Source organism: Nesoenas mayeri (assembly GCF_963082525.1).
Source record: "Nesoenas mayeri genome assembly, chromosome: 13".
Lineage (NCBI taxonomy): Eukaryota > Metazoa > Chordata > Aves > Columbiformes > Columbidae > Nesoenas > Nesoenas mayeri.
In genome coordinates this window covers 3,056,629-3,078,010 of record NC_137550.1, presented here as the reverse complement: position 1 = coordinate 3,078,010, position 21,382 = coordinate 3,056,629, and the positions used below count along the sequence as shown (strand labels likewise).

Below are 21,382 nucleotides of genomic sequence, written 5' to 3'. Positions count from 1 at the left end.
TGGTGCAGCCCGTGCTGCGGGCGGGGCGGCGGCCACCGTGTGGCGGGGCGCGCGGCAGGGCGGGCGGTGGCGCTGCCGGGGCGCGGGGAGCGGCGGCTCGGGCGTGATCCCCCGGGCAGCGGCGCCGCAGCCCCCCGGGGCACGCTGAGCCCCGCGGAGCCCGCTGAGCCGCCGCCTGCAGCCCGGCCGCGCCCCGCCCGCCACCAGGGCCTCCCCTGGCCCCTGCCTGCCCCCAGCACGGCGGTGGGTTCCCCCGCACGGACTCCTCGGGGCGGGCCCGGGGGGATCCTGCGGGGCTGAGCTGTGCCCTCCCAGTAACGCGGGCGGCGCGCCTGGCCGGGGCTGCGGCAGAGCCGTGCACGCCGGGGCTGAGCTGGGGTTTATGGCTGTGTCTGAGATCTCCCAGCCTCAGTTAATCACTTGCTATGTAAAATAAAATGTCTATGCGCTTTTCACACTCTCCCTGAGCTGCATCGGGGCGGTTCACGCTCGCCTGGAGACCTGAGGGAGAGTAGCTGTGCTGGTTTCAGTGGCAGCAGCGCCCCTTGCCCAGCCCCTCTCAGCCCTTGACGCCCCCTCAGCTGCCCAGCCCAGCGGGCAGGGGCTGGTTAAGCCTGTGTGCTTTGGGGGTGCAGCTGGTGCCACTTGGATTTCCCTTCATTTCACGCAAGCACAAGCATCAACCGAAGGCTGAGAGAGAGGAAACTCAGCCCTTACCCAAAGCAAATAATTTGGCCAGCCCCTGAGACCCCAGAGTAAAGCCACCAAGGCTGGCACCCTGGTTTTAGCCCAGCTGGAGTTCTCCCGTGTGGCCAGTCCCTAATGCAAACATGACCACTGTGGCCCTAAATGGGTGGTTTACTTTGCACTGTCCATGCCCTCATTCCCGCAAAGCAGCACCTCATTTCCCTCCTTATTTTCCCCAGCTGTCGCCCAACAAGCATTTTAGATAGTTCCCAGGATCTGACGGCTGTGTGGATCAAGTTCTCTGCCTCCCCAAGCCCGCAGAAGCCACCCACAGCCAGTGACAAAACCAGGCAGCACCAGAAAGGTAGCTAGCGGACAATTATGTTCTCACCACCAGTCATTTGGGTTTTATGGGGCGACGCCGGCTCCCCATGCATCTCAGAAAAACTGGTTTAAGTGGCTGGAGAAAGGCAAAGCTCCCTCGAGGGGAGCTGGCATGGATCCCAGCTGCCTGACCAGCCACAAAACCTCCTGGTGACAGCTCAGCCGTGCTGTGGGTGTCTGAGGAGTCATGGATAAGAAAGCCCTTGGGAGAAACAGGACTGGGGGCTTTCAGGGTAGAGGAATTTGTACAAAATGAGGGTACAATTCGCTAGTGGCTGCATCTGCCAGCAGCATCAAGCATGCGGCCTTGCTGGGAAGTGAAACACAGCAAGGGAGGGATGCCCAAATGCCGCTGGGCTGAAACGTCAGGTGGCAAGAGACCCAAACCAGTGCCCCGGGCTGGGTGTCCCTTACAGCATGGAGGCCCCCTGGCCATCGGGAAAGTGTCCTCTTGGGGCAGTAATCTCAGCCTTCCTGAGCACAGCACCAACAAGAAGCACTGCAATGGTGGGGGGTAATTTTGTGGTGGGGGCTGTACAGCAGATGCCTCAGCAATGCATCTGGGGCTTTGGGGTGCCACCGGGGCCAGAGGGAGTGTCCCCAGGACCAGTGTTACAGATTTACACACACCGGCCACCGTAACAGGGTCCAACCGTCAGATCCCACTGAGAATGCCAAGTCCAAGTGAAGGTGTCCCGTTAGTCTTTTTTCAGTTGTTCAGTTACAGCTCAAGCTGGGAGCCTCAGAGAGGGACCCCTACCCCAGTTTGTAGAATCATAGAATCATAGAATCATTTTGGTTGGAAGAGACCCTTAAGATCATCAAGTTCAACTGTAACCTAAATCTAGCACTAAACCATATCCCTGAGAGCTTCATCTCTATGTCTTTTAAACCCCTCCAGGGATGGTGACTCCACCACTGCCATGGGCAGCCTGTTCCAATGCCTGACAACCCTTTCCTTTAATAGGTGTTTCCTAATACCCAATCTGAACCTTTCCTGGTGCAACTTGAAGCCATTTCCTCTTGTCCTGTACCTCCCAGTTCCACCCATCACCCAATCTACAAGTCCAGTCACTTAATTCTGCCTGATGGGCTCTTGATTTCTTCTTGTTTTTCACTATCACTGGCCTGGCCTTCCTCTGAAGTTACTTCATTCTCCTTTGTCCTCATCTTCTTCATTTTGCTCATATCTGATTAGTTCAGTGAGTTCTGTGTTAGCAATATTAGTTGTATTAAAAGTTTATGCTTAATAAGCTCTTGCAGCCTGAGGCTACAGCTACTTTAGCCGCTGATGCCGAGTGACTAATGCTAAACGAGACCATACAGAGAGAAGAATACAGTTAATCAAATTTCTTCTATAACTTTGGGCTGGGCTGCCCAGGACCCCCCACCTCCACCCGCCCCAGCAGTGCTTGTGCTGTCTGCAGCCCCCGCACGCAGGTCTGCTCTCCCTCGGTGACACTGCAGGCGAGCAGGGCCTGGGGACAGACAGCCCGTGGCTGTGGCCGTGCCCTGCGCCTGCAGCAGCCACAGCGTGACCAAAGGTCGCCTGCGCCGCCCCGGCAGTGCGACAGCGACGTGGATCCGCCGCCGTGCCCGCTGCGCAGAGTTGGTTCCTCCTTTGCCTCCCGCTGGGACAGGAAGCGTGGGGTGAGATCTGGGGAGCCGAGCCCAGCTCTGCCCCGCCGGGGAGCGGGCTGCCGGGGAGCGGGCTGCTGGCCAGCCCTGCCGCGGGCACCGCCATGGCCTGGCAGGAGCGGGATCAGGGCTCGGTGGGGCAGGGGGAATCCGGCATCACCCGGACATTCGCCTCCCTGAAAGCCACCCAGGCCCAAACGGGGAGCCTAGCCCGCAGATCCCATCTCTGGCCGGCTGCCACAGGGAGCAGGGAGCGCTTCCATCCGCTGCAGAAGATGGACACCAACAGGGGCATCAGCCAGGGCAGCCAGGTCCCAGGGAGCTGGGGTAGGACAGCAGGCAGGCTCTCCATCGGCGCCGGCAGCACCCGGAGGAAGGAGCTGAAGGAAATCCTCCTGCAGAGCAACAGCCCTGGCAGCACCAAGCGGCTTTCCACCACCCAGAAGGTGTTCAACAGCAGCAGTCTCCTTGCAGGGCCACACCAAGAGCAGAAGTCCGAGCAGAGCCCTGAGGTGCTGTCCCTTGCCTTGGATCCCCTGGAGCACGAGTGGCTGCTGACGGCGGCCCAGGGCGATGCGGACAACATCGTCAGGCTGCTGGACTTGGATCCCAGCCTGCTGACCAGGAAAGACTTTGTGACGGGCTTCACCGCTCTCCACTGGCTTGCCAAGCACGGCCACCATGAGAGCTTCATCCAGGTCATCTCCCATGCCCAGAAGAAGGGCTACGCAGTCAACGTGAACATCCCCACGGCCAGCGGCGGGCTCACCCCCTTGCACCTGGCTGCCTTGCAGGGGCACGAGCTGCTCATCAAAGTGCTGGTGGGAGCTTATGGGGCAGACACCAGCCGCAGGGACCACAATGGGCGCAAGGCTTGGCAGTACCTGAGGGCAGACACCCCCAGGGAGCTGAAGGAGCTGGCAGGGGCCTTGGAGGAGGACTTGGTCCAGCTGAGCTCTCACAACACCAACAACAACTGTAAGTCATCCAGAGAGGCCAGGGCAGGGCAGGACTGTGTGGACTCGGGGGCCGAGGGGAAAGCCCAGCGCTCCTGGGGGCTGTCGACCCTCCGGAACTTTGTCAGACAGACATTTGCTTTCTTCCAAGAGCGCTGAAGCTCCCCTGGCCCATTTGCCTGCAAACGTGTGCTGAATAGCAGGTGGAAGAGCCTGCAGGGAGCTGGGAACTTGGTGAGGGCCAGCCCTCAAAAACCTGGAAAAGTGGGGATTAACCCCCTGCATGGGGTCACTGCGGCCACCCTGGGTCTTGCGTGGTGTTTTGAGGTTGTGTCAGTGTGAGTGTGTGTGGCAACCATGGCCATCGGGAGCACTGCCTGGGGACAGCCCTTCCAAAAAGACCCCTGTCCCCGAGGGGGTTTTGCCCCCCGCTCCTGCTGCTGGGCACCCCTTGCTGCAGCCCAGCGCAGCCCCACAGTGGGGGCTGATGTGCCAGCCCTGCTGTGGAGCTGCTTCTCCAACACGCCGTGCCCACGTGGGGATGCTGACCCACCACGGGAGGTGGTGTCCCACGCTGGGGGTGCATGATCGGGCTGCCCGTCCCTGGCTGAGGGCAGAGTTTGCATGTGGCTGTAGGTGCATCGGGCAGCAACTCGGTGACTGGGTTCTCCCACCTGTAAAATGAGGCCACTGGCACTGCCCCGGCTCCCAGCAATGCTGTGAGGTTGGACTGGTCATGGCACCTTGGGTGCCTGGATGGAGTCACTGGCAGAATATAATCAAAGTATTTCACAACCATACTCTGAGATGCCAGGGGCCTGGCACTAGGTTGATGGTGGAGAAGCTTCAGAAACACCCCCCCCCCATCCCGCTTTTTAATGTCCTCTTTTCTGACAGCAGGGAGAGCGGGTACACGCAAAGCAGACTGTGCCACCGAGCTGGACTTTCCAGCTCCCTGTGAGATCCAAGGGTCTCCGCCACACGTGCCTCCTCTGGGCTGTTGTTTATGACAGATAAAGCTGCTTCTCAGTAAAGTAAGAGCCAGAGGAGCCCAGGCCCAAAGAAGTCGTTCAAAGTGGAAGACAAGTCCCCCTAGCAGCACATCCTGGGACCCCTGTCCAGGGGAGCCTGAGACGCTCAGCTGTGCTGCGGATGGGGCTGGAGCAGAGAAGGCAGGAGGGACACCCTATGGGTGGCATGCAGTGGCTTCCCTGGGAACAGGAGTCCAGGAGCAGCTCTGGAAAGATGACTCATTGCTCAAAAACATGGAAAAGGTATGAAGGCTGTGAGATTATCTTTGTTGCTGTTGAGGTCATGCTCAAAAATGAAACTCTTGAGAAACATCCTTGCAGCAGCATAACCGTGCATAGTACCAGTAACTTCATTAAAAGGGCAAAGCCTCTGCTTGCTTGTTTCGTGTTTTGTTCACCAAATGGAGCTCTGCTCACCTGATTTCCACTTGCTTTTCACATTCTGCAAGGCCAGGGCTGCTTCAAAATATCTTCAGAAAAACAACATCCCCTTCCTCTTTTTTACCAGCATGACACCATTTCTGCTCCCTTAAAGAGCAGTCCCATTTGAGAAGTGACTCAGACAGCAGCGGGGGAGTTTCTGTTCCCCATTACAGATCAGCAGCCGTTGTGGGGACAGCTCACTTTGGGGGGAAGCTGCAGTTTCTTTCCACCTGCCTTTCTGGGGATCTGCAGATGTGACCGAGGGATTCGAGATGATCTCTGGCCTGGCTGCATGAGTGAATTTGCACCATGATGCAGAGGGATACACAGGTAACTTCCTCAGGGGAGCTTGAGCCTGTGGGCTTCACAGACCCTGAGCAAACCCCATTTATATTCAGACCGCGATCTGAAATGCTGCTTGGACCCTGGAATAACCCAGTCAGCAGTGGAATAGCCTCCAGATGAGCAGATAGTGATCCAGTGACTGGACAGTAACCAGTCCAGATGACTGGGCGGACACATAGATGTGTCTGGACAACTTTTTAATCCCTGAAGTCAGCAGCGGAGACATACAAAACACACCAGGAACAGATTTAATACCTGATCTACACTGGTTTGGTAATGCTTTGCCTCCAAGAGTTTAAAGACTATGGCAACATAGCTCCTTCCAGAACTTGGCTGGGCACATCCACACCACTGGACAGCAGGCTGGCTTTCATTGAGTCTGGTTACACCAGTCCAAAACACCTGCGATCTTTCGCTCTGGTAACCAAAAGCGCTGTTGGTAAGACCGGGAGGTGCACGTCTGATGAAATATTTTGTTACCTGTTAGTCCTCCATCACCTTTCACAGCAGCGTGCTCTGAGGGAAAGGGTGCAGGATTGCTCTTACATCCTCCTCTGAGTAAGGCACAAAGTAAACATTGGAATTAGTGAGAATTTCCTTGAAGGAGCTGTTTCCTTGGCATTTGTACCTCCAGCTTAGTCCCACGCTACCAGGAAACCTGGACTTCAATGTTTCATTCAACAGCAAAACTTAACTGGCAAATGCTACACTCAAATACCACTGAATGATTTTTAGCACTTACCTCCCCTTGCCAGCCAGCCAAACGCCCTGAAGGCAGCTTTTCCCCCTATCCTTGGGTTGTGGGTTGAAGCTGCATTCTGCTCTGAGGCAAGTTACGCAGGCACTTCAGCAGGAGTAAGAGCAGAGCCCTGCTTCTCTGGGTGGTGGTACAACACACCCATCAACGCCGTCCCCGCCCCGCCTGCCCTGCAAGGGTCCCTGTCCACAGAGCAAAAAAAGGATCTTCAAATGGCAGCGCCCCTTCTGCTGCTGTCCTGTGTGTTTGCCCCAGACGCCGCTGCCGGTGACCCAGCCCTCTGTCCTGCACGGCGTGTGTTCGCACATACAGAGGGGCAGCTGGTTTGGATATACAGACATGCGTAAAAAATATTCCTCAAGTATGCGATCAGCTCTAACTTTGCTTCTCACTCAGAAAACAAAAAACATGGCCACCAAAATTAATAGACCAGAATATGCAAATTATTTAGAGTTTTTCTTTAACACTTCTGTTGATGTCTCAGTTATTGTGTGTTAGCCCAGCTCTGCAGAGATGCCTGACCCACCCAGGCCACAGGGAATGAGAGGGGAAAGAGCTGCCACAGGAACAACAGAAATCATTCAGACTCAGAGGTATTTGCAGAAAACTGATTTTAACCCCATTTTAACTTGTACTAAATTTACTTTGTGCTATCCCTTAATGTCCATCTTGAAATCTCGAAAAACAGATTCAGCCAAATGGGGAAAAATAATACAAGAGGTTATTTTCCAAAGCAGCTCCTTGGTAGAAGAATAAAAATAGCACAGTAATGATAGTCATAGTGAGACGGTCTGATAAAGAGGGATGAATAGTTCAGGCTATTGCTCCAGAAAGCTTTCCCACAAATACCATGGAAAAAACCTGTCTTTCTCCATTCTCAAGTCCATGAAGTTATTTTTTCCTCAGCCAGGTTCTCATAGACACAATTACAGAGAAACTCTGCGAGCAGCTTTGCCTGCCGGCAGCGGTGATGGGGAGAGGCAGGGAACAGTTCAGAGGGCTCCAAGGCTTCGATCCTCAGCAGTGCTGTTATTTCCTGAGCGCTTGCTTCAAAGAGAAGAGCACCAAAGAGATTTTAAAAACATTGGGGTAAAAGTGTCTGCAGCGCACGGGCCTGTGTTGAAATGTTTCTGACAAAGCTGTTTGCTGCTTTCCTGTTGCAGTGACTTACTGCTTCCTCCCCTGATGAAGAACGAGAAACTAGACTCTTACCAGACAGGGAAAGAAGCTAGAAGATACCTCAAAAGTGTCCTGAAGTTGGGAAAAATCCCAGCCTTGCTCTCCTGCACTCACATAAACTGCCAGCACATTTTAGGAGGGAGAGGCTGCCCTGAGCTCTGAGTGGGGTGTATGTGTCATAGAATCATTTTGATTGGAAGAGACCCTCAGGATCATTGAGTCCAACCATAACCTCACTCTGGCACTAAACCATGTCCCTAAGAACCTCACCTAAATGCCTTTTAAACCCCTCCAGGGATGGTGACTCCACCGCTGCCCTGGGCAGCCTGTTCCAATGTCTGATAACCCTTTCTGTGAAGAATTTTTTGCTTATATCCAACCTAAACCTCCCCTGGTGCAACTTGAGGCCGTTTCCTCTTGTCCTATCACTTGCTACTTGGGAGAGGAGACCAACACCCTCCATGCTACAACCTCCTGTCAGGTAGTTGTAGACAGTGGTAAGGTCTCCCCTCAGCCTCCTGTTCTCCAGGCTGAACAGCCCCGGGTCCCTCAACCGCCCCTCATCAGACTTGTGCTCCAGACCCCTTGCCAGCTCCGTCACCTCCTCTGCACTCTCTCTACCTCCTCAATGTCCTTCTTATCATGAGGGACCCAAAACTGAACCCAGGATTCAAGGTGGGGCCTCATCAGTGCTGAGTTCAGTGGCACAATCACTTCTCTAGTCCTGCTGGACACACTGTTCCTCATACAAGCCAGGATGATGTTGACCTTTTTGGCCACCTGGGCACACTGCTGGCTCATGTTCAGCCGCTGCCAAATCAACACCCCCAGATCCCTCTCTGCCAGGCACTTTCCAGCCACTCTTACCTGAGCCTGTAGTGCTGCCTGAGGTTGTTATGACCCAAGTGCAGGACCCGGCACTTGGCCTTGTTAGACCTCATACAATTGGCCTCAGCCCAACGATTCAACCAGTTCAGATCCCTCTGTATGGCCTTCCTGCCCTCCAGCAGATCAACACTCCCACCCAATTTGGTTTCATCTGCAAACTTACTAAGGGTGCACTCAATCCCCTCATCCAGATCATTGATAAAGAGATTAAACAGAACTGGCCCCAATACCGAGCCCCGGGGAACACCACTCATGACCAGCTGCCAACTGGATTTGGCTCTGTTTGTTATACATTTACATGTGCCTGGCAGATGTTGCTGCCCAGTATTATTTGCTATGAACTATAATGTGAAGGAGATAAAACTATTTACCTTCAACATGAAAAGCAGCAACACAGAAGGTTGTGGCAGCCTGAAGCTTCCTCAGGAAGCTGCTACCCAGGCCCTGAGCCCCAGGGCTGGCTGAACCCAGCACACAGCACCAGGTGCTGCGCAGCCCTTGGTGTCAGGACAGGCTTTGCCGCAGCCACATCCAAGAACGGGCTCACACCTTTGGTTATTTCCTGCTGATCAGAGCACCTGTTCGAGGTTGTGCTGCAGAAGGGAAAGGAGCAGCAGCCAGACAGGACCTGGTGCTGAGCCATAGCCCCCTCCTCCACTGCCCTGCAGTAAATAGGTGACATTTGACAAGCCCCAGTGGAGAATCCCTGTGTCAGGAAGCTGCACTGCTGACTGCTCTGAGCAGCGTAATCCCTTTGTTCCTCTCTCCTCTTTTCAAAACAGCTACCAACTCTTCCTTTGAGCAATGTCTTGAGTTACTACCCTTCTGCTGAGAATGTTTTAAATTAAGCCGCACCTGTGGCTGACATCAAGACTAACTGATCAAAGCAACACATAGCTCCAAAAAAACCTTAGAAATAGGGGAACATGCAGACATTATGTACTAATCTATAGGAGTATTGCATTTTGTAGGAGATAAATCTATCCACTCGCCTTGCTGTATTCCTCCCTTTCCTACCTCCTAAGTTAAACTTTCTTTCATCTGGTTATTCCACTGCAATCACTGCCCAGCAGGATCTTAGCCCCAGGCCCCAAGGATGGTGAGGAGCCATCTACAGCTAACGCTGGCAGGTGTTGGCGGAAGCCCTGCTGGTGTGCTCCTCGGGCGCCCGACAGATAGTCTTGGTATTCAAGGATCACCGATTATTCGCAGCTCTGCCTTCTTGCTCCCTGGGCAGGTATTTTTATAGTACTTCTGGGTACGTAACATTTCAGTTCTTGCCCAGCACTATAATGCCATTATTTGCACTCTTCAGTACTTCCAGCTCAGACATGCTCTTACATTAACAAAAAAAAATAAAGGTTACTTGGCTGACCGAATGCCAGCTGCGCTTTACCATGCGGTCTACCCTGGATGTTCACAAGGGTGACGTGGGAGATAGTGGTGGAGTTGAGAATCTGCAGCCGTGACAGAAGCCAGCCACGGGGAACATACATGCATCCCCTGTGTAAGCATAATGCGAGAGTGCAGGTTAACTGGAGATTGAGTTGGTTTAGCAAAGGGTTTTCTTAGTCTAGATCTCCCCCATCTGCCACAGCACACTGCAAATGGGAAGCCACCTTACCCGAGCGGAGCATTCTCTGTGTGCTTTGCTTTCCAGTCCCATAAAACGCATCCAGCAGCTACGCAGACATGCCTTTAGCAAATTCTGACAATGCTGCTTACTTTTCTTAGTAACATTTCCTAAATCTACGGGAAATGTGATCCAGACATTCCCTGGGGTCAAGTAGAAAGAGACTGACACTCCAAACAGCTACTGCAGCCACCGTGGTTATGGACCATAAAGCAGAGTCTGCCTTTTCCAAACCTGCCTCCAAAAGCTTTTTAACTACTTCAGTTTGTCTAGTAAAATATTTTTGAGTTGATTTTTACTCCTTTAAAAAATTTGTACTCTTTGCTCTTAGAGGTTTATAGTAAGTGAAAAGACACAGCCTACTCTATCTGAAAAGAGCTGACAAGGTTTCTTACACTGAGATTATATTTACCGTAATGTTACACAGTAACATTAGTTTTAATTCTTTGTTACTCTCCCACTATATATATATATGAAATAATTTCAGCCAAGCCATTCAGGTCCATATTTATTAGCAAATCTGTACACTGCCAATAATCATGCTGATGCCTGAAGGAGCGAACACTAATAGAACACAGTCTTCATGTTTCAGATGCAAATTGTTTCAAGGCTTTCCCAGTTAACATCAATAACCCAGACTGACTTTTAAAAAAAGACACGGGGGACTGCAGCCCAACATTATGCAAGGAATCGCTTGGGGGTCGCCAAACCACAGAGCAGGTGTATCCATCTGACGCAGAAAGACAAGTGTCATTAGAGTTCTCAGGAGACAGTCTCTTACAAGCCCAGCTTGGTCCTTCTCCAGTGTCTCCTTTTGGAGTTGTACCTAAGACAAAAGCAATGTAAATTAGCAAAGTGCACACACATATTTGAGGATCCAGATGGACTGAAACAGCCCTGAATTAGCTCAACAGTAAAAAAACTGAAATGTTTCTTGCAGGCTACAGTGCCAGGCTGACAAAAATCATCAGCTGTCTACTTATCTTTGAAAAATTTCTACCTCTGTTTACTTCGTTTACTAACCAACTAGCACATTACTGCAAGAGAATCTAAACCTCAGAGAGCCTGCAGAGATGCATCAGTGCTGGCGTGTGAATATCACACCTCCTCTTCTGGAGACGAGACCTGCGATCTTGTATTGACTGCCCAATGGTAATGAAAACTACCTCTTGAATGTAGTTCATAGTCTAACACAAAAAGTATCATTTTCATTAGAAATAAGAAAGCAAGCAGTGTATGGAAAAGGCTCTCTTCTAGGAAGGTATATTCATTTATGAGTATGTACTTGTACATGTTAAGAACCAGCAATTTCACCACTGCATAGGTGAAACCAAAGATGGTGTTAACAGAGTCACTCTCAGCAGGAAAATGGCAGTACTCCCACGGCATGAAGCACTGTAATTGCAGCCTGCTTTGGCACACAGTTTGGATAAAGCTGATGAGTGAGGTACTGAAGTGCCACGGGACAAAAATTCATGATTTTGCCCCATGAACAAGTATTCCAAAGTATGCAATTCAGTGAAAACAGAACCTCTTTGTAACTTGGTATCTGGGAAGACAAGAATACAGTCTGGGGCTGATTTTTCCTGGAAAGAAACAAGTTAGAAATCGCAGGAACAGAACGGCCTGAGCCAGCCACCGCTGCTGGTTTTTGTCCGAAGCAGTGAGGAGAGTGACAATCCGGGAGAAAGAATCCCATTCCCTGAAGAAGTCTAGACAAGCAAGCAAGATAAAGAGCTAGCTGCACAGTGCGAATAAGCAAACTGTACTGGTTGAAGCTTCTAAACCAGAGCACTAAGATATGCACCACCTTCTGCATGCCTCACATCCAGCTGGCTTCCTACAGTGCTCTCTTACTGCATTTTCCTAAATATGATACTTGAAAACAAACACTATAGGCAAACAAAAAGGAACTGTTGCAATTTAATTCTGCAATCATGAACCAAGGATCTCATACTATCAATTTTATCTCCCATAGACATCTGGTCCTTTACACACCATCTTCTGTGTCTCACAACACCCATGCTGAGTAAGGTACTGCTCCTTCAAAAATGCAAGATCCCAGCGGGGAAAGGTGTTGGGAAAGGGAATGTCAGCAGCATGGCAGTTACCAGCATTCAAGGTCTGGAATAAATCATCCACAGGTACGGTTCACGCCTTCATTTTCAACGTGCCACCCCCACCACCTGTGGGCACTTGCAGAGCACTGGAACGAACTGAACTGCTGCAGAAGGGCACGGAAGCCCCACGCTGCCTCAAGAAACCCAACGGGCCGCCCCTGCCCGGCGGAGCCGTGTCTGCCCTGATTACCTGATCTTATTGCCCGTTTTCATGCGAATCCACTGCGGGATGGGCCGGTTCTGCTTCTGCTTCTTGGCCAGGAAGCGTTTGATCTTGAACGTCTTGTGAGACGACTGGAAGAGAGAGCAGCCGTTAGTGACCGCGGCGGGGGCAGCTCTGCCGGGCCCGGGAGGCCCCGCAGCGCCAGGCGCCGCCCCGCGCCGTGAGGCGGCCGGTGGGCCAACCGGGGACGGGGAAGTGGCGCCCGGGGCCCTCCCGCACGGCCCTGCTGCCGGAAAGGCCAAGCCAGCCCGCGGCGGGGAGACAGCTCGCGGTGCGGCGGCGGATGGCGGCCGATGGTCTCACCATGGCCCGCAGCTGCCCGGCGTCCCGGCGATGGCGGCGGCGGAAGAGGAGGAAGGGGCGGGGGAAGCGGCGAGAGGCGGGCGCAGCGCGGGCTCCGCGGGCACAGCACCCCCTGGCGGCCCGGCGGGCCCGCCCGGCGCAGCGAGAGAGGAGCAGCGGCGGCACTCGGGTTTCTGCGAGTTTATTGGTTTCGTACAAAATCGCTATGGCTAAAGTTCGCTAGCTTGGGAGGAGCTGCTACTGGTGAAGTCTCTTTCTGGGCTGTAAAACAATACTTCAGGTTACGAGGGAAGATGAAGCAGTACTGGGAGGACAGGAGGTTGGAAATGTTTCAGACTCTAAAGAAAGGAAAACGCTGGAAAAGAACAGGGTGCTCAAACCAGCTACATTTGATTGAAAATAAGCATTTCAGTGTAGGTAGACTTTACATAAGAATTTGTCAAGAAGCACTCCAATGTTAAGCCAGCTTATTCATACACTCCAGAACCACGGGAGAGGAAGGTCTCTCCCTCCCTAACACTGTTACTGCCGTGCCAGATGTGTGATTACTGCCATGCCAGATGTTCTCTCCACATGCCAGAAGGCTCCTGTTTGCTGCTACCTCAACCAGCCCAGCCTGTGAACCTGTCTGAGTGCTAGGCTGACAGAATTTAGCTACCACTGCCTCAGGTAGGAGCACCACACAACACTGCAAGACCTGTGTTCACTCCGGGCACCTTCGAGCTCGCTCTGCTGAAGCGCATCAAACGCTGGCTCTGATCACTTTACTGCAAAGCTCTGGCTTTAGATCCAGGTGTCATCTCCTCCTGACTGCATGACTCATTTATTTTCATACTTAAGGCCATAAAGTCCTACTTCGCAAAGATTCTCTTCTCTGTTGTAATTAGATGCCAGGAAAAATAAATTCAAATAACTGAAAATACAATAACACATTTCAAATTCCGAATCTACAACTGAGCTTCTTTAACCGGAAACTTCCAACAGCACCATGCCCCTTTTCTTCCTTTGTTCCTTCTTCGTTTCGAAGGCACTTCTGGATTGCGTAGTACATGCTCTTTGGCTGCACAGACAGTCAGAACGCTAAGGCTTGCACGCTAGTCACTCCTCTTCCTTCGTGGTACTGGTCTCACTCTCTTGTTTCTTATCTGCTCCCTGATCTGTGGGCTTTGCAGCACTGTCTTCATACTGACACAATCTGCTTCGGCTTCGGGCTCCTGGTTGGTACAGCTGCATTGCTGGACGATCCTGAAATAAATCAAAACTGTTTAGACTCTTTCACAGTCCCATGCTCTCACAGTTATTACGGCAGTCATACTAGAAATGGCCCAAATACAAACTTCTCAATTATTCTACCATGTTGGCAATGTAACTTCAACTGTCTCAAATCAAGGTTGCCTCTGTTGTAAGGCAACATCCCTGTTCAGGCCACAAAGAACACTGCACACAGCTGAAGTTACTCGTACAGAGTTTCCTGCTTTGACGAGTCCAGCTCGCCCTCTCTCAGAACTCCCAAAGCTGCTGCAAAACCCTGAGTTTCATTTGTACAATAATGCCTCAAGTGATACAGAAAACTTGCATGCTGAGGCTGCAAAAATAGATTTGCAGAGTATATAAAACTAAACTGAAGATATTATTTCTTGAATTTACAGGAGATCTGTCATAGTCTGCATGTAGCAGTTTTGCCCCTGTTTCAGAGGAACCTGTTCAGTCACTCTCATTTTAAGATGTATTTTCAGGCACGTATAACATCAGCAGAGGTACAAGTAAACTACCAATGCTCTACTGACACCTTAAAGATACAAACTATGGCACAAGTCAGCAATTAAAAAGAGATCAGCGCCTTTACAATTTAGCCCATAGTATCTTGGCTTAATTCCTATACAGTAACAAGAAATATTACAAACAGTTTTGCAAAGTTTAGTGGACAGACAGGCAAGCTTCCTAGCAATGGCAGCAGTTTGTTACCAAAACAGGGAAAAGTTTAAACAGATAAACCACATAGTTCTTTCCTCAAAGTGCTTTTATCCTAAAAGCCACAATATGGTCCCTATGAATCAACACATGAATTTAAAGAAATCCAGCACCTTGTTTCTGATACGATCCCTCTTAATTGTATCCTCTTTTTTATCGTCTTTGGTTACTTTCTCAGATTTGTCCGTGCTGCTGGTAAAGTCTGTAAGATCACTTTTCTTTCCCTTTTCTCTGAGTAAGTCTCTCTCCTTTTTCACCTCTTCCTCTTTTCTTCTAAAAACCTTCTCTTTCTCAAAGCGCTCTTTCTGCCTCCGACGCTCCTCTTCTTGGCGTCTCAGTTTCTCCCTCTGTGCTCTCTCATATTCTCTGTCTCTTTCAAAATCTCTATCTCGGTCCCTGTAGTCCTTTACATACTCATCTTCTGATCTGTATGAAAACAAAACTGAAAATTAAGCTCAAAAGATTCATCAAACATGGCTGGGAGATTAATGTAATACTGGTGTAAATCTGCAATAAGGAGTTGACACCCTGGTAGGCTTTAGGGAAGCTGTAATAACCTGAGTCATGCACGATAACCAGAGATGACACGGACTGCTAGCGTTTCCTGGCCTTCCACTCACATAGCTGGCTGAGTCTCCTCTGGCTTTGGAAAACATCTCTGTCTCATGTCTATTTCTCACATGGCAGAAGTGAACCTTGAACAGATCATGGAGCTGTTGAGAATGACACTTCCCACTTTGACCTTCTACTAGACTTAAAGGGACTACTAAGTGGAGTACACTGCTCCTCTTGCCATGGACAGAATTCCCTCATTGCAAGGACTGTGCTCACAGCCTGCTGCAGGTCACCCACACCCAGGCTTCTTCTGCTGAGCTCCTGCAGCAAGTCACAAAAATATTAAAGTTTGTCTGCTAGTGAAGAATTCTCAGGTAATTCATACAGCATTCTGTAATCACTGGGACACTGCACTGCCACTGAGAACACACCCCGTGCCTCGTATCAGGAAAATAATTTGAAAGGAATTTCAAAACATGGTCATGGCAGAGCAGCCTAAGCCTCAGTATGATCAGGAAACAAGTTAGATAGACACATATATATTTATAGCAAGTACTAGAATACTTTTTTGCCTTCTCTTCTTTTGTCTCCCCATCAGATCGTTTGGCAGATGCACTACTCGCATTTTTTTCCTCCCTCAGAGCCTCTTTTTCCAGTTTCTTGGATTTTTCTTTTTTCTCCAAGTCTTTTTCATCTTTTTCAGGCTTCTTAAGTAGCTACAAAGAAAACAGAAGTCTCAACTAAAAAGCTCACTCTAACACATATTGTCTGGCACAACACCGAAATTGCATCAAAGGAACCATAGTCCAGTAAGAAATAAACGTTAAAGTAATGTTACTGCAAATTGTAACATTTCTAAAAGCTGGAGTGTATGAGTAAGCATCATTCACAGAGCAGACTAAGATTTTTCTCCTAAAACAGGCCATTTTAGAAAGCTTAAAAATAGTCTCCATACCATAGTGAATCCACAATTCTGTTTACCACAGCATGTACAACAGTCACATGACAAAAGCTTTAAATACTATTATGAAGCATTACAGCATGTAAACCTTTACAATGCCTAATATTTAATATTACAAAAGAGTGGTAATTTACTAACACCAAACTCATGTGATTCTTCACACAATTCTCAAAGCACATTTTGAGAGACTGATATACAAATAATAGGGGGAAAGGGAATGTAACAGTTTATAATAAAGAACTGTTCTAGACCTTAATCTTTGGTTCTTCTTTTGATCTGTCTCTTTCTTTTTCTGGGCATCTGTCTACTTTCTTCAGTTTTTCTGCTTCTTTTCTCTTCCTTCTCTCCTCCTCTTTCCATTTTCTTCTTTCTTCTTCTCTTTGTCTTTTTCTTTCCAATTCTCTCCTCCTCCTCTCCTCTCTTTTTTCTTCTCTCAATCTCTGTGTGTGTAAAAGCAAAGAAAAAGTGTATTTCTACACTAGTAAACATCCCTTTAAGCATAACAAGATACTCTGCCACAAAGTGATAAAGTATTTAATCACTGAATAACTCACCTCAAATCTGCCCTTACTAGAAAAGAATAAAAAAAATCCTGCTGTCTCTATTGTTCTGTTGTGAACCCGAACATGATACAGCAGCATTTCATTTTTTTCTTCACTCATAAGGCTTGATTTATACTGTCTTAAACCCAACCACAACAGTAGCCTCAGCCTTTATCATTCTAATATTAATTAAATCTGCCCCATCTGTGATTTCCTCCATCACTAAAAGTTAAAATGAGATTATGTGCTAGGAGAAAGATCATTCACAGGGACCTCAGCCATAACCACATTGGAAAAGGAAGCATTAAAAGGAAGTCTGGTTTGGCAGTGCCATAAGAGCCGTTCAGCTGTAACCAGAATGCATGTGAAGCACCACTATTCCTACAAAGGCCAGTGTTCTAATAGTTTAAAATACCTGAGCCAAATGTTAACAAGGGAGGTGGGTCAAAAGCTTATTCTTCAAAAGCAAAGACAGAAACATTTCAATGTACACACTGCAATATACATGTCCATGGTTTAAATGAGCAAACTGTACTTGCAAGCAACAAGACAACTGTGGAGATAAGCCTTACCTGTTTATTTTTCAAGAAGTTCAATAAAGGAGTAGTCTTTTTAGCTAGAGAATATATAAAACAAATGTAAACAATTTGCCTTATCAGATACTGCAATACTGACAACAAAACCCTACATGAAACAAAGCAGCCTTATGGATGATCCATCCTATCTCCTCTCACACAGAGCAATACAGCAGTGAAACAAGGATTCCAATCCTACCCCTGAACAGCAGCAAATACCAGGATCTTGTAAACTTCTTTAGGACACTAATATGATTTCCAGTACACATATCTGCGAAGGGATATTCAGTCTACATTAGGCCTTTCGCAGATTCTCTCACTTCAAAACAGATACCTGCAACATCATTAAAAATAGACTCTTCCGGTCATTTTTATGTTATTTTACCAAACCACAATATCTCTTAATTTGTGCCTGCACGGAACATCACTGCTTTAAGCATTTTGCATTAAACTTCACTGCATGTCCCTAAGTGCAGCTGTTCCACTGCCTAGTCTGACTAACAAACATCTGACTAGCAGCTTAAACCAGGAAGGCACTTTATAACATAAAACTTAAACCTACAGAAGAATTTGGGCATGGGAGCAAATTAAACACAATTAATAATATTAGCCTAAAGGTTTAACAAATACCAAGCACACAAAAAAATTCAGCCTCCTCAGGGTTGAGAAATCACGGCTTCAAATTACACCACATACATTTATTTGTGCTCTAGTAAAATGTAGCTAGAGTACATAGATTTTCATACCTATTAGCTCTTTGTTTCTTGCCTCTATTTCCTCCAGCAAAGTTTCAGGAGTGGAGGTTAATTTTTCATCATCTGCACTGTAACTTTCCAAAAACTTCTTGTACTCTGGATCTACAGGCACAGAAAAAGGAGAGGGGGAAGAGATATTGTAGCATCAAACGAATTTGCATTGCACGCTGCTGGAAATCTGGGTTAGATTTGCAGGAGTTGTGTTGTTTCTATGTCACCTTTTCATAAGTGGGCAGCTCTCAAATGAGCTGCTGCTGCGTTATATTTGTCTGGGACACCCCTCTTTAATAGATTTGCAGCAGACAGAGCAGTGCTATAAAGCTTCACATATAATTAGGCAAACATTCTATTGATAAACTACAGTGTCACAGCAAAAACATTATATTCAAATTACTGCTAGAACTTTCAAGTCTACACATGCAGAAGAAACTGGCTAGCTGTTATACCATCTTCAATAGTTCCAGTTTTGGCATCCTTTTTCTTACTCTTCTTTTTTGCAGCTTTTTGGAAAGGTGCAAACTCAACTATGGCAGCATATTCCTGACCTGTCAAGAGGAAAGGGAAAAATACATTAAAAAAAGATGAAATGGATATAAAATAGAGTATATTGTCCATGTCTAAAGCAAGAAGATAAGCCTTACAAAAACCACACAATATCAGAAGAGACTACTTGAACAGCAGAAAAAAGCTACTGTATTTTGAAAGTCACTTAATAAAACAACATTTTACAGACAGCAGAATTCATGAACTGAACACTCTCACTACATTAGCAAAACAGTAAATTCACAGACTCACAACAGGTAGGAAATACTGGATTTAAGACTGCCCACAACTGTCAGTTCAGCCACCTCAGCTACACTGCACCATATAATATCCTCATCCTACAGACCATGCACTCATTGTGCAAGTAGAACAGAATATTTTAAGTTAATGCAACCGAGGCAAATCTCAATTTTCGGCAAAATACAATAGAATGCAATGCATTACAGGCAGGATCTACAGTTTTATGACAATAATGTTACATTTATGGCTGTATAAATCTAACATTGCTGTTATTGCAAATACAGTCTGCTGTGACACCGCAAACCACCTTATTTAAAAGATCTAGGTGTTATGAAAACCTTGTCATGTAACCCTTCTAAATAAGGAATAATCTTGTGTACAGAGCTTCGCATCACATAAAACACCCAGTTGGATGAAATGTAAAATAGTACTTGAAACAAAGTTCAAGGTGAAATCCTAGGCCTACTGAAGCCAACAGGCACACCCTTGTTAAAGCTTTTGCTAAATATGTAAATTGAAGGTCTATCAATGAAAGTCTAACAACTTTTACAGCTACCCAATGTAAGCAGTTTCAAATTGTAACATTTAAAAACATGAGATATACTGAATTCCTAACATGCATTTAGAAAAAAAGATAAGCAGCAACTAAATACTTGGATGTTTAACCAATGAATTAGACAAAACATTTGTTTCCTGCAGATTAATGTCTCCAGAGAGCTGTCATTTTCACAGCTCAGACTGCAAGCAATAAGCTATTCCTTTTACTGAACGACAATGACTCAGTTGTAAATTGGAACAACTAATAATCAGAATTAAAAACTGACCATAATGTAGTCACAGTGTACAGAACAGGTGAGTGGAGTAGTAGAGGGTGACATTGGTAACCTCAGCTTCATTATGGTTGGACAGTGACACCACCCAACCACTTTCACTTTTCAGACTTCCTACTGAACTATGACAATGCAAGTATTAACCTCAATAACAGCGACTGCTTTTATATTGACACCAGTACTATGTACACATAACTGGGTTTTACACATAATGTACAAAACTGATTTAGATTAGTTTCCACAAAACATAATAACTTTTCTTTGTTCTTTGAAAGCCTGTATAACATTTGGCTAAGGCATTAAGACAAAGGAAACTTGGGAGAGTGCAGAGAAGGGCAGTGACACTGGTGAGGGGCCTGGAGCACAAGTGTGATGAGGAGCGGTTGAGAGACCTGGGGCTGTTCAGCCTGGAGAACAGGAGGCTGAGGGGAGACCTTATTGCTGCCTACAGCTACCTGACAGGAGGGTGTTGGTCTCTTCTCCCAAGTAGCAAGTGATAGGACAAGAGGAAATGGCCTCAAGTTGCGTCAGGGGAGGTTTAGATTGGATATTAGGAAAAAACCTTCATGGAAAGGGTTGTCAGACATTGGAACAGGCTGCCCAAGGCAGTGGTGGAGTCACCATCCCTGGAGGGGTTTAAAAAGCATTTACATGAGGTTCTTAGGGACCAGGTTTGGTGCCAGCTAGGTTACGGTTGGACTTGATGATTCTGAGGGTCTCTTCCAATTGAAATGATTCTACGAAATCAGAAGTGACATGTTGCTCACACCTGTCCCTCTAAAATCCAACCAGCACAGCGCGTACACAGCAGGAGAAATGTGACCGCACAGCCCGGCTGCGCTCACCCACCTTTGTGATCGACAAAAACATAGCCGTCAAAGCGGTCCCTGAAGAGCACTATGTCTTCCTGGTTTTTGAAGTTGATGTAGGCTCTGGAGAACATGTGCGGGTACAAGCTGCGGAAACACAACACCGAGAGCACGGATGTCAGGGCGGCAGCACCTCCCGGGCCCGGTCGGCGGCGGCAGCGGCGGCTCTGCGGGAACCGCCCGGGCGGGCCCGGCGGCCGTACCTGGAGTCGTTGGCGAAGAACTCGAAGTAGTCGTGCTCGGGCAGGGGCTGCAGGTGCTCCTCCAGCTGCTCCTTCGTCAAGCTGGGCGGCAGCCGGCGGATCACCACCTGCGGCGGGCGGCACGGTCAGTGTCGCTGTCCCCCCGGCGCCCTCGCCCCGAGGGCCGCGGCGCGAGGCCCCGTTACGGCGGGCGGGGGGGGGAGGGGGGGCCACCCCGAGCACCGCGCGGGCCCCACCTTGCTGAGCGTCTCCTTCTTGTCCTTGGGCCGCTCGAGGCGGTCGAGCTCGGCGCCGCCGGCCCTGCCATCCGTACCCGCGGCGGTGCCCGCCCCCAGCAGGGCCCCCGGCCCGGCGGCAGCCGCGCGCCGCTCCTTAGGCCTGGCGTTCTCCTTGTCCTCCTTCATCCCGGCCGCGGGTCAGCGCCGCGCGGCCCCGCCCACCCATGGGCCGCCGCGCCTCTCGCGCGACTGCGCCTTAAAGGGCCACGAGCCTCGGCCCCTTCTGCCGGCCTACAGCTCCCGGCGTGCACCGGGGCGGGGCTCGGCCCGTCAGTCCGGAACGGCCGGAGCTGGGAGGACACGGGGACCGCCGGTCCCGCTCCTGCCCCTGCACAGGACAGTGTCACGGTTCACGCCGGGCGTCTGAGGACCTTGACCAGCCTCTTGAACACTGTCAGGTTGGGGCCGTGACACCTCCCTGTGGAGCCTGTTCAGTGTCCAGCACCCTCTGGGTGAAGAACCTTTTCCTAATGTCCAACCTGCACCTCCCCGG

The 21,382-nt window shown here is 49.2% G+C and overlaps 3 protein-coding genes across 3 annotated transcripts; 1 reads left to right on the top strand and 2 right to left on the bottom strand.

The window, feature by feature from the left end:
- Positions 1-2,813: 2,813 nt before the first annotated feature.
- SOWAHD (sosondowah ankyrin repeat domain family member D) lies at positions 2,814-4,675 on the top strand (the record flags this gene model as incomplete). The annotated part of the gene is made up of 2 exons (XM_080352733.1): positions 2,814-3,687; positions 4,563-4,675. The coding sequence occupies 2 exons, from the start codon at positions 2,814-2,816 to the stop codon at positions 4,673-4,675; spliced, it is 987 nt and encodes a 328-aa protein (XP_080208859.1).
- A 5,741-nt stretch (positions 4,676-10,416) lies between these two features.
- RPL39 (ribosomal protein L39) lies at positions 10,417-12,707 on the bottom strand. Its single transcript, XM_080352609.1, has 3 exons — positions 12,568-12,707; positions 12,232-12,335; positions 10,417-10,747 (listed from the first exon to the last, which is right to left on the bottom strand). Exons 1-3 carry the CDS (start codon positions 12,568-12,570, stop codon positions 10,699-10,701), a joined length of 156 nt encoding a protein of 51 aa, XP_080208735.1. The 5' UTR covers positions 12,571-12,707; the 3' UTR covers positions 10,417-10,698.
- Positions 12,708-13,662: 955 nt separating this feature from the next.
- On the bottom strand, positions 13,663-21,069 carry UPF3B (UPF3B regulator of nonsense mediated mRNA decay). Its single transcript, XM_080352608.1, has 10 exons — positions 20,848-21,069; positions 20,612-20,718; positions 20,389-20,495; positions 18,373-18,471; positions 17,918-18,028; positions 17,169-17,212; positions 16,306-16,494; positions 15,658-15,809; positions 14,652-14,964; positions 13,663-13,812 (listed from the first exon to the last, which is right to left on the bottom strand). Exons 1-10 carry the CDS (start codon positions 21,013-21,015, stop codon positions 13,666-13,668), a joined length of 1,437 nt encoding a protein of 478 aa, XP_080208734.1. The 5' UTR covers positions 21,016-21,069; the 3' UTR covers positions 13,663-13,665.
- Positions 21,070-21,382: the final 313 nt, after the last annotated feature.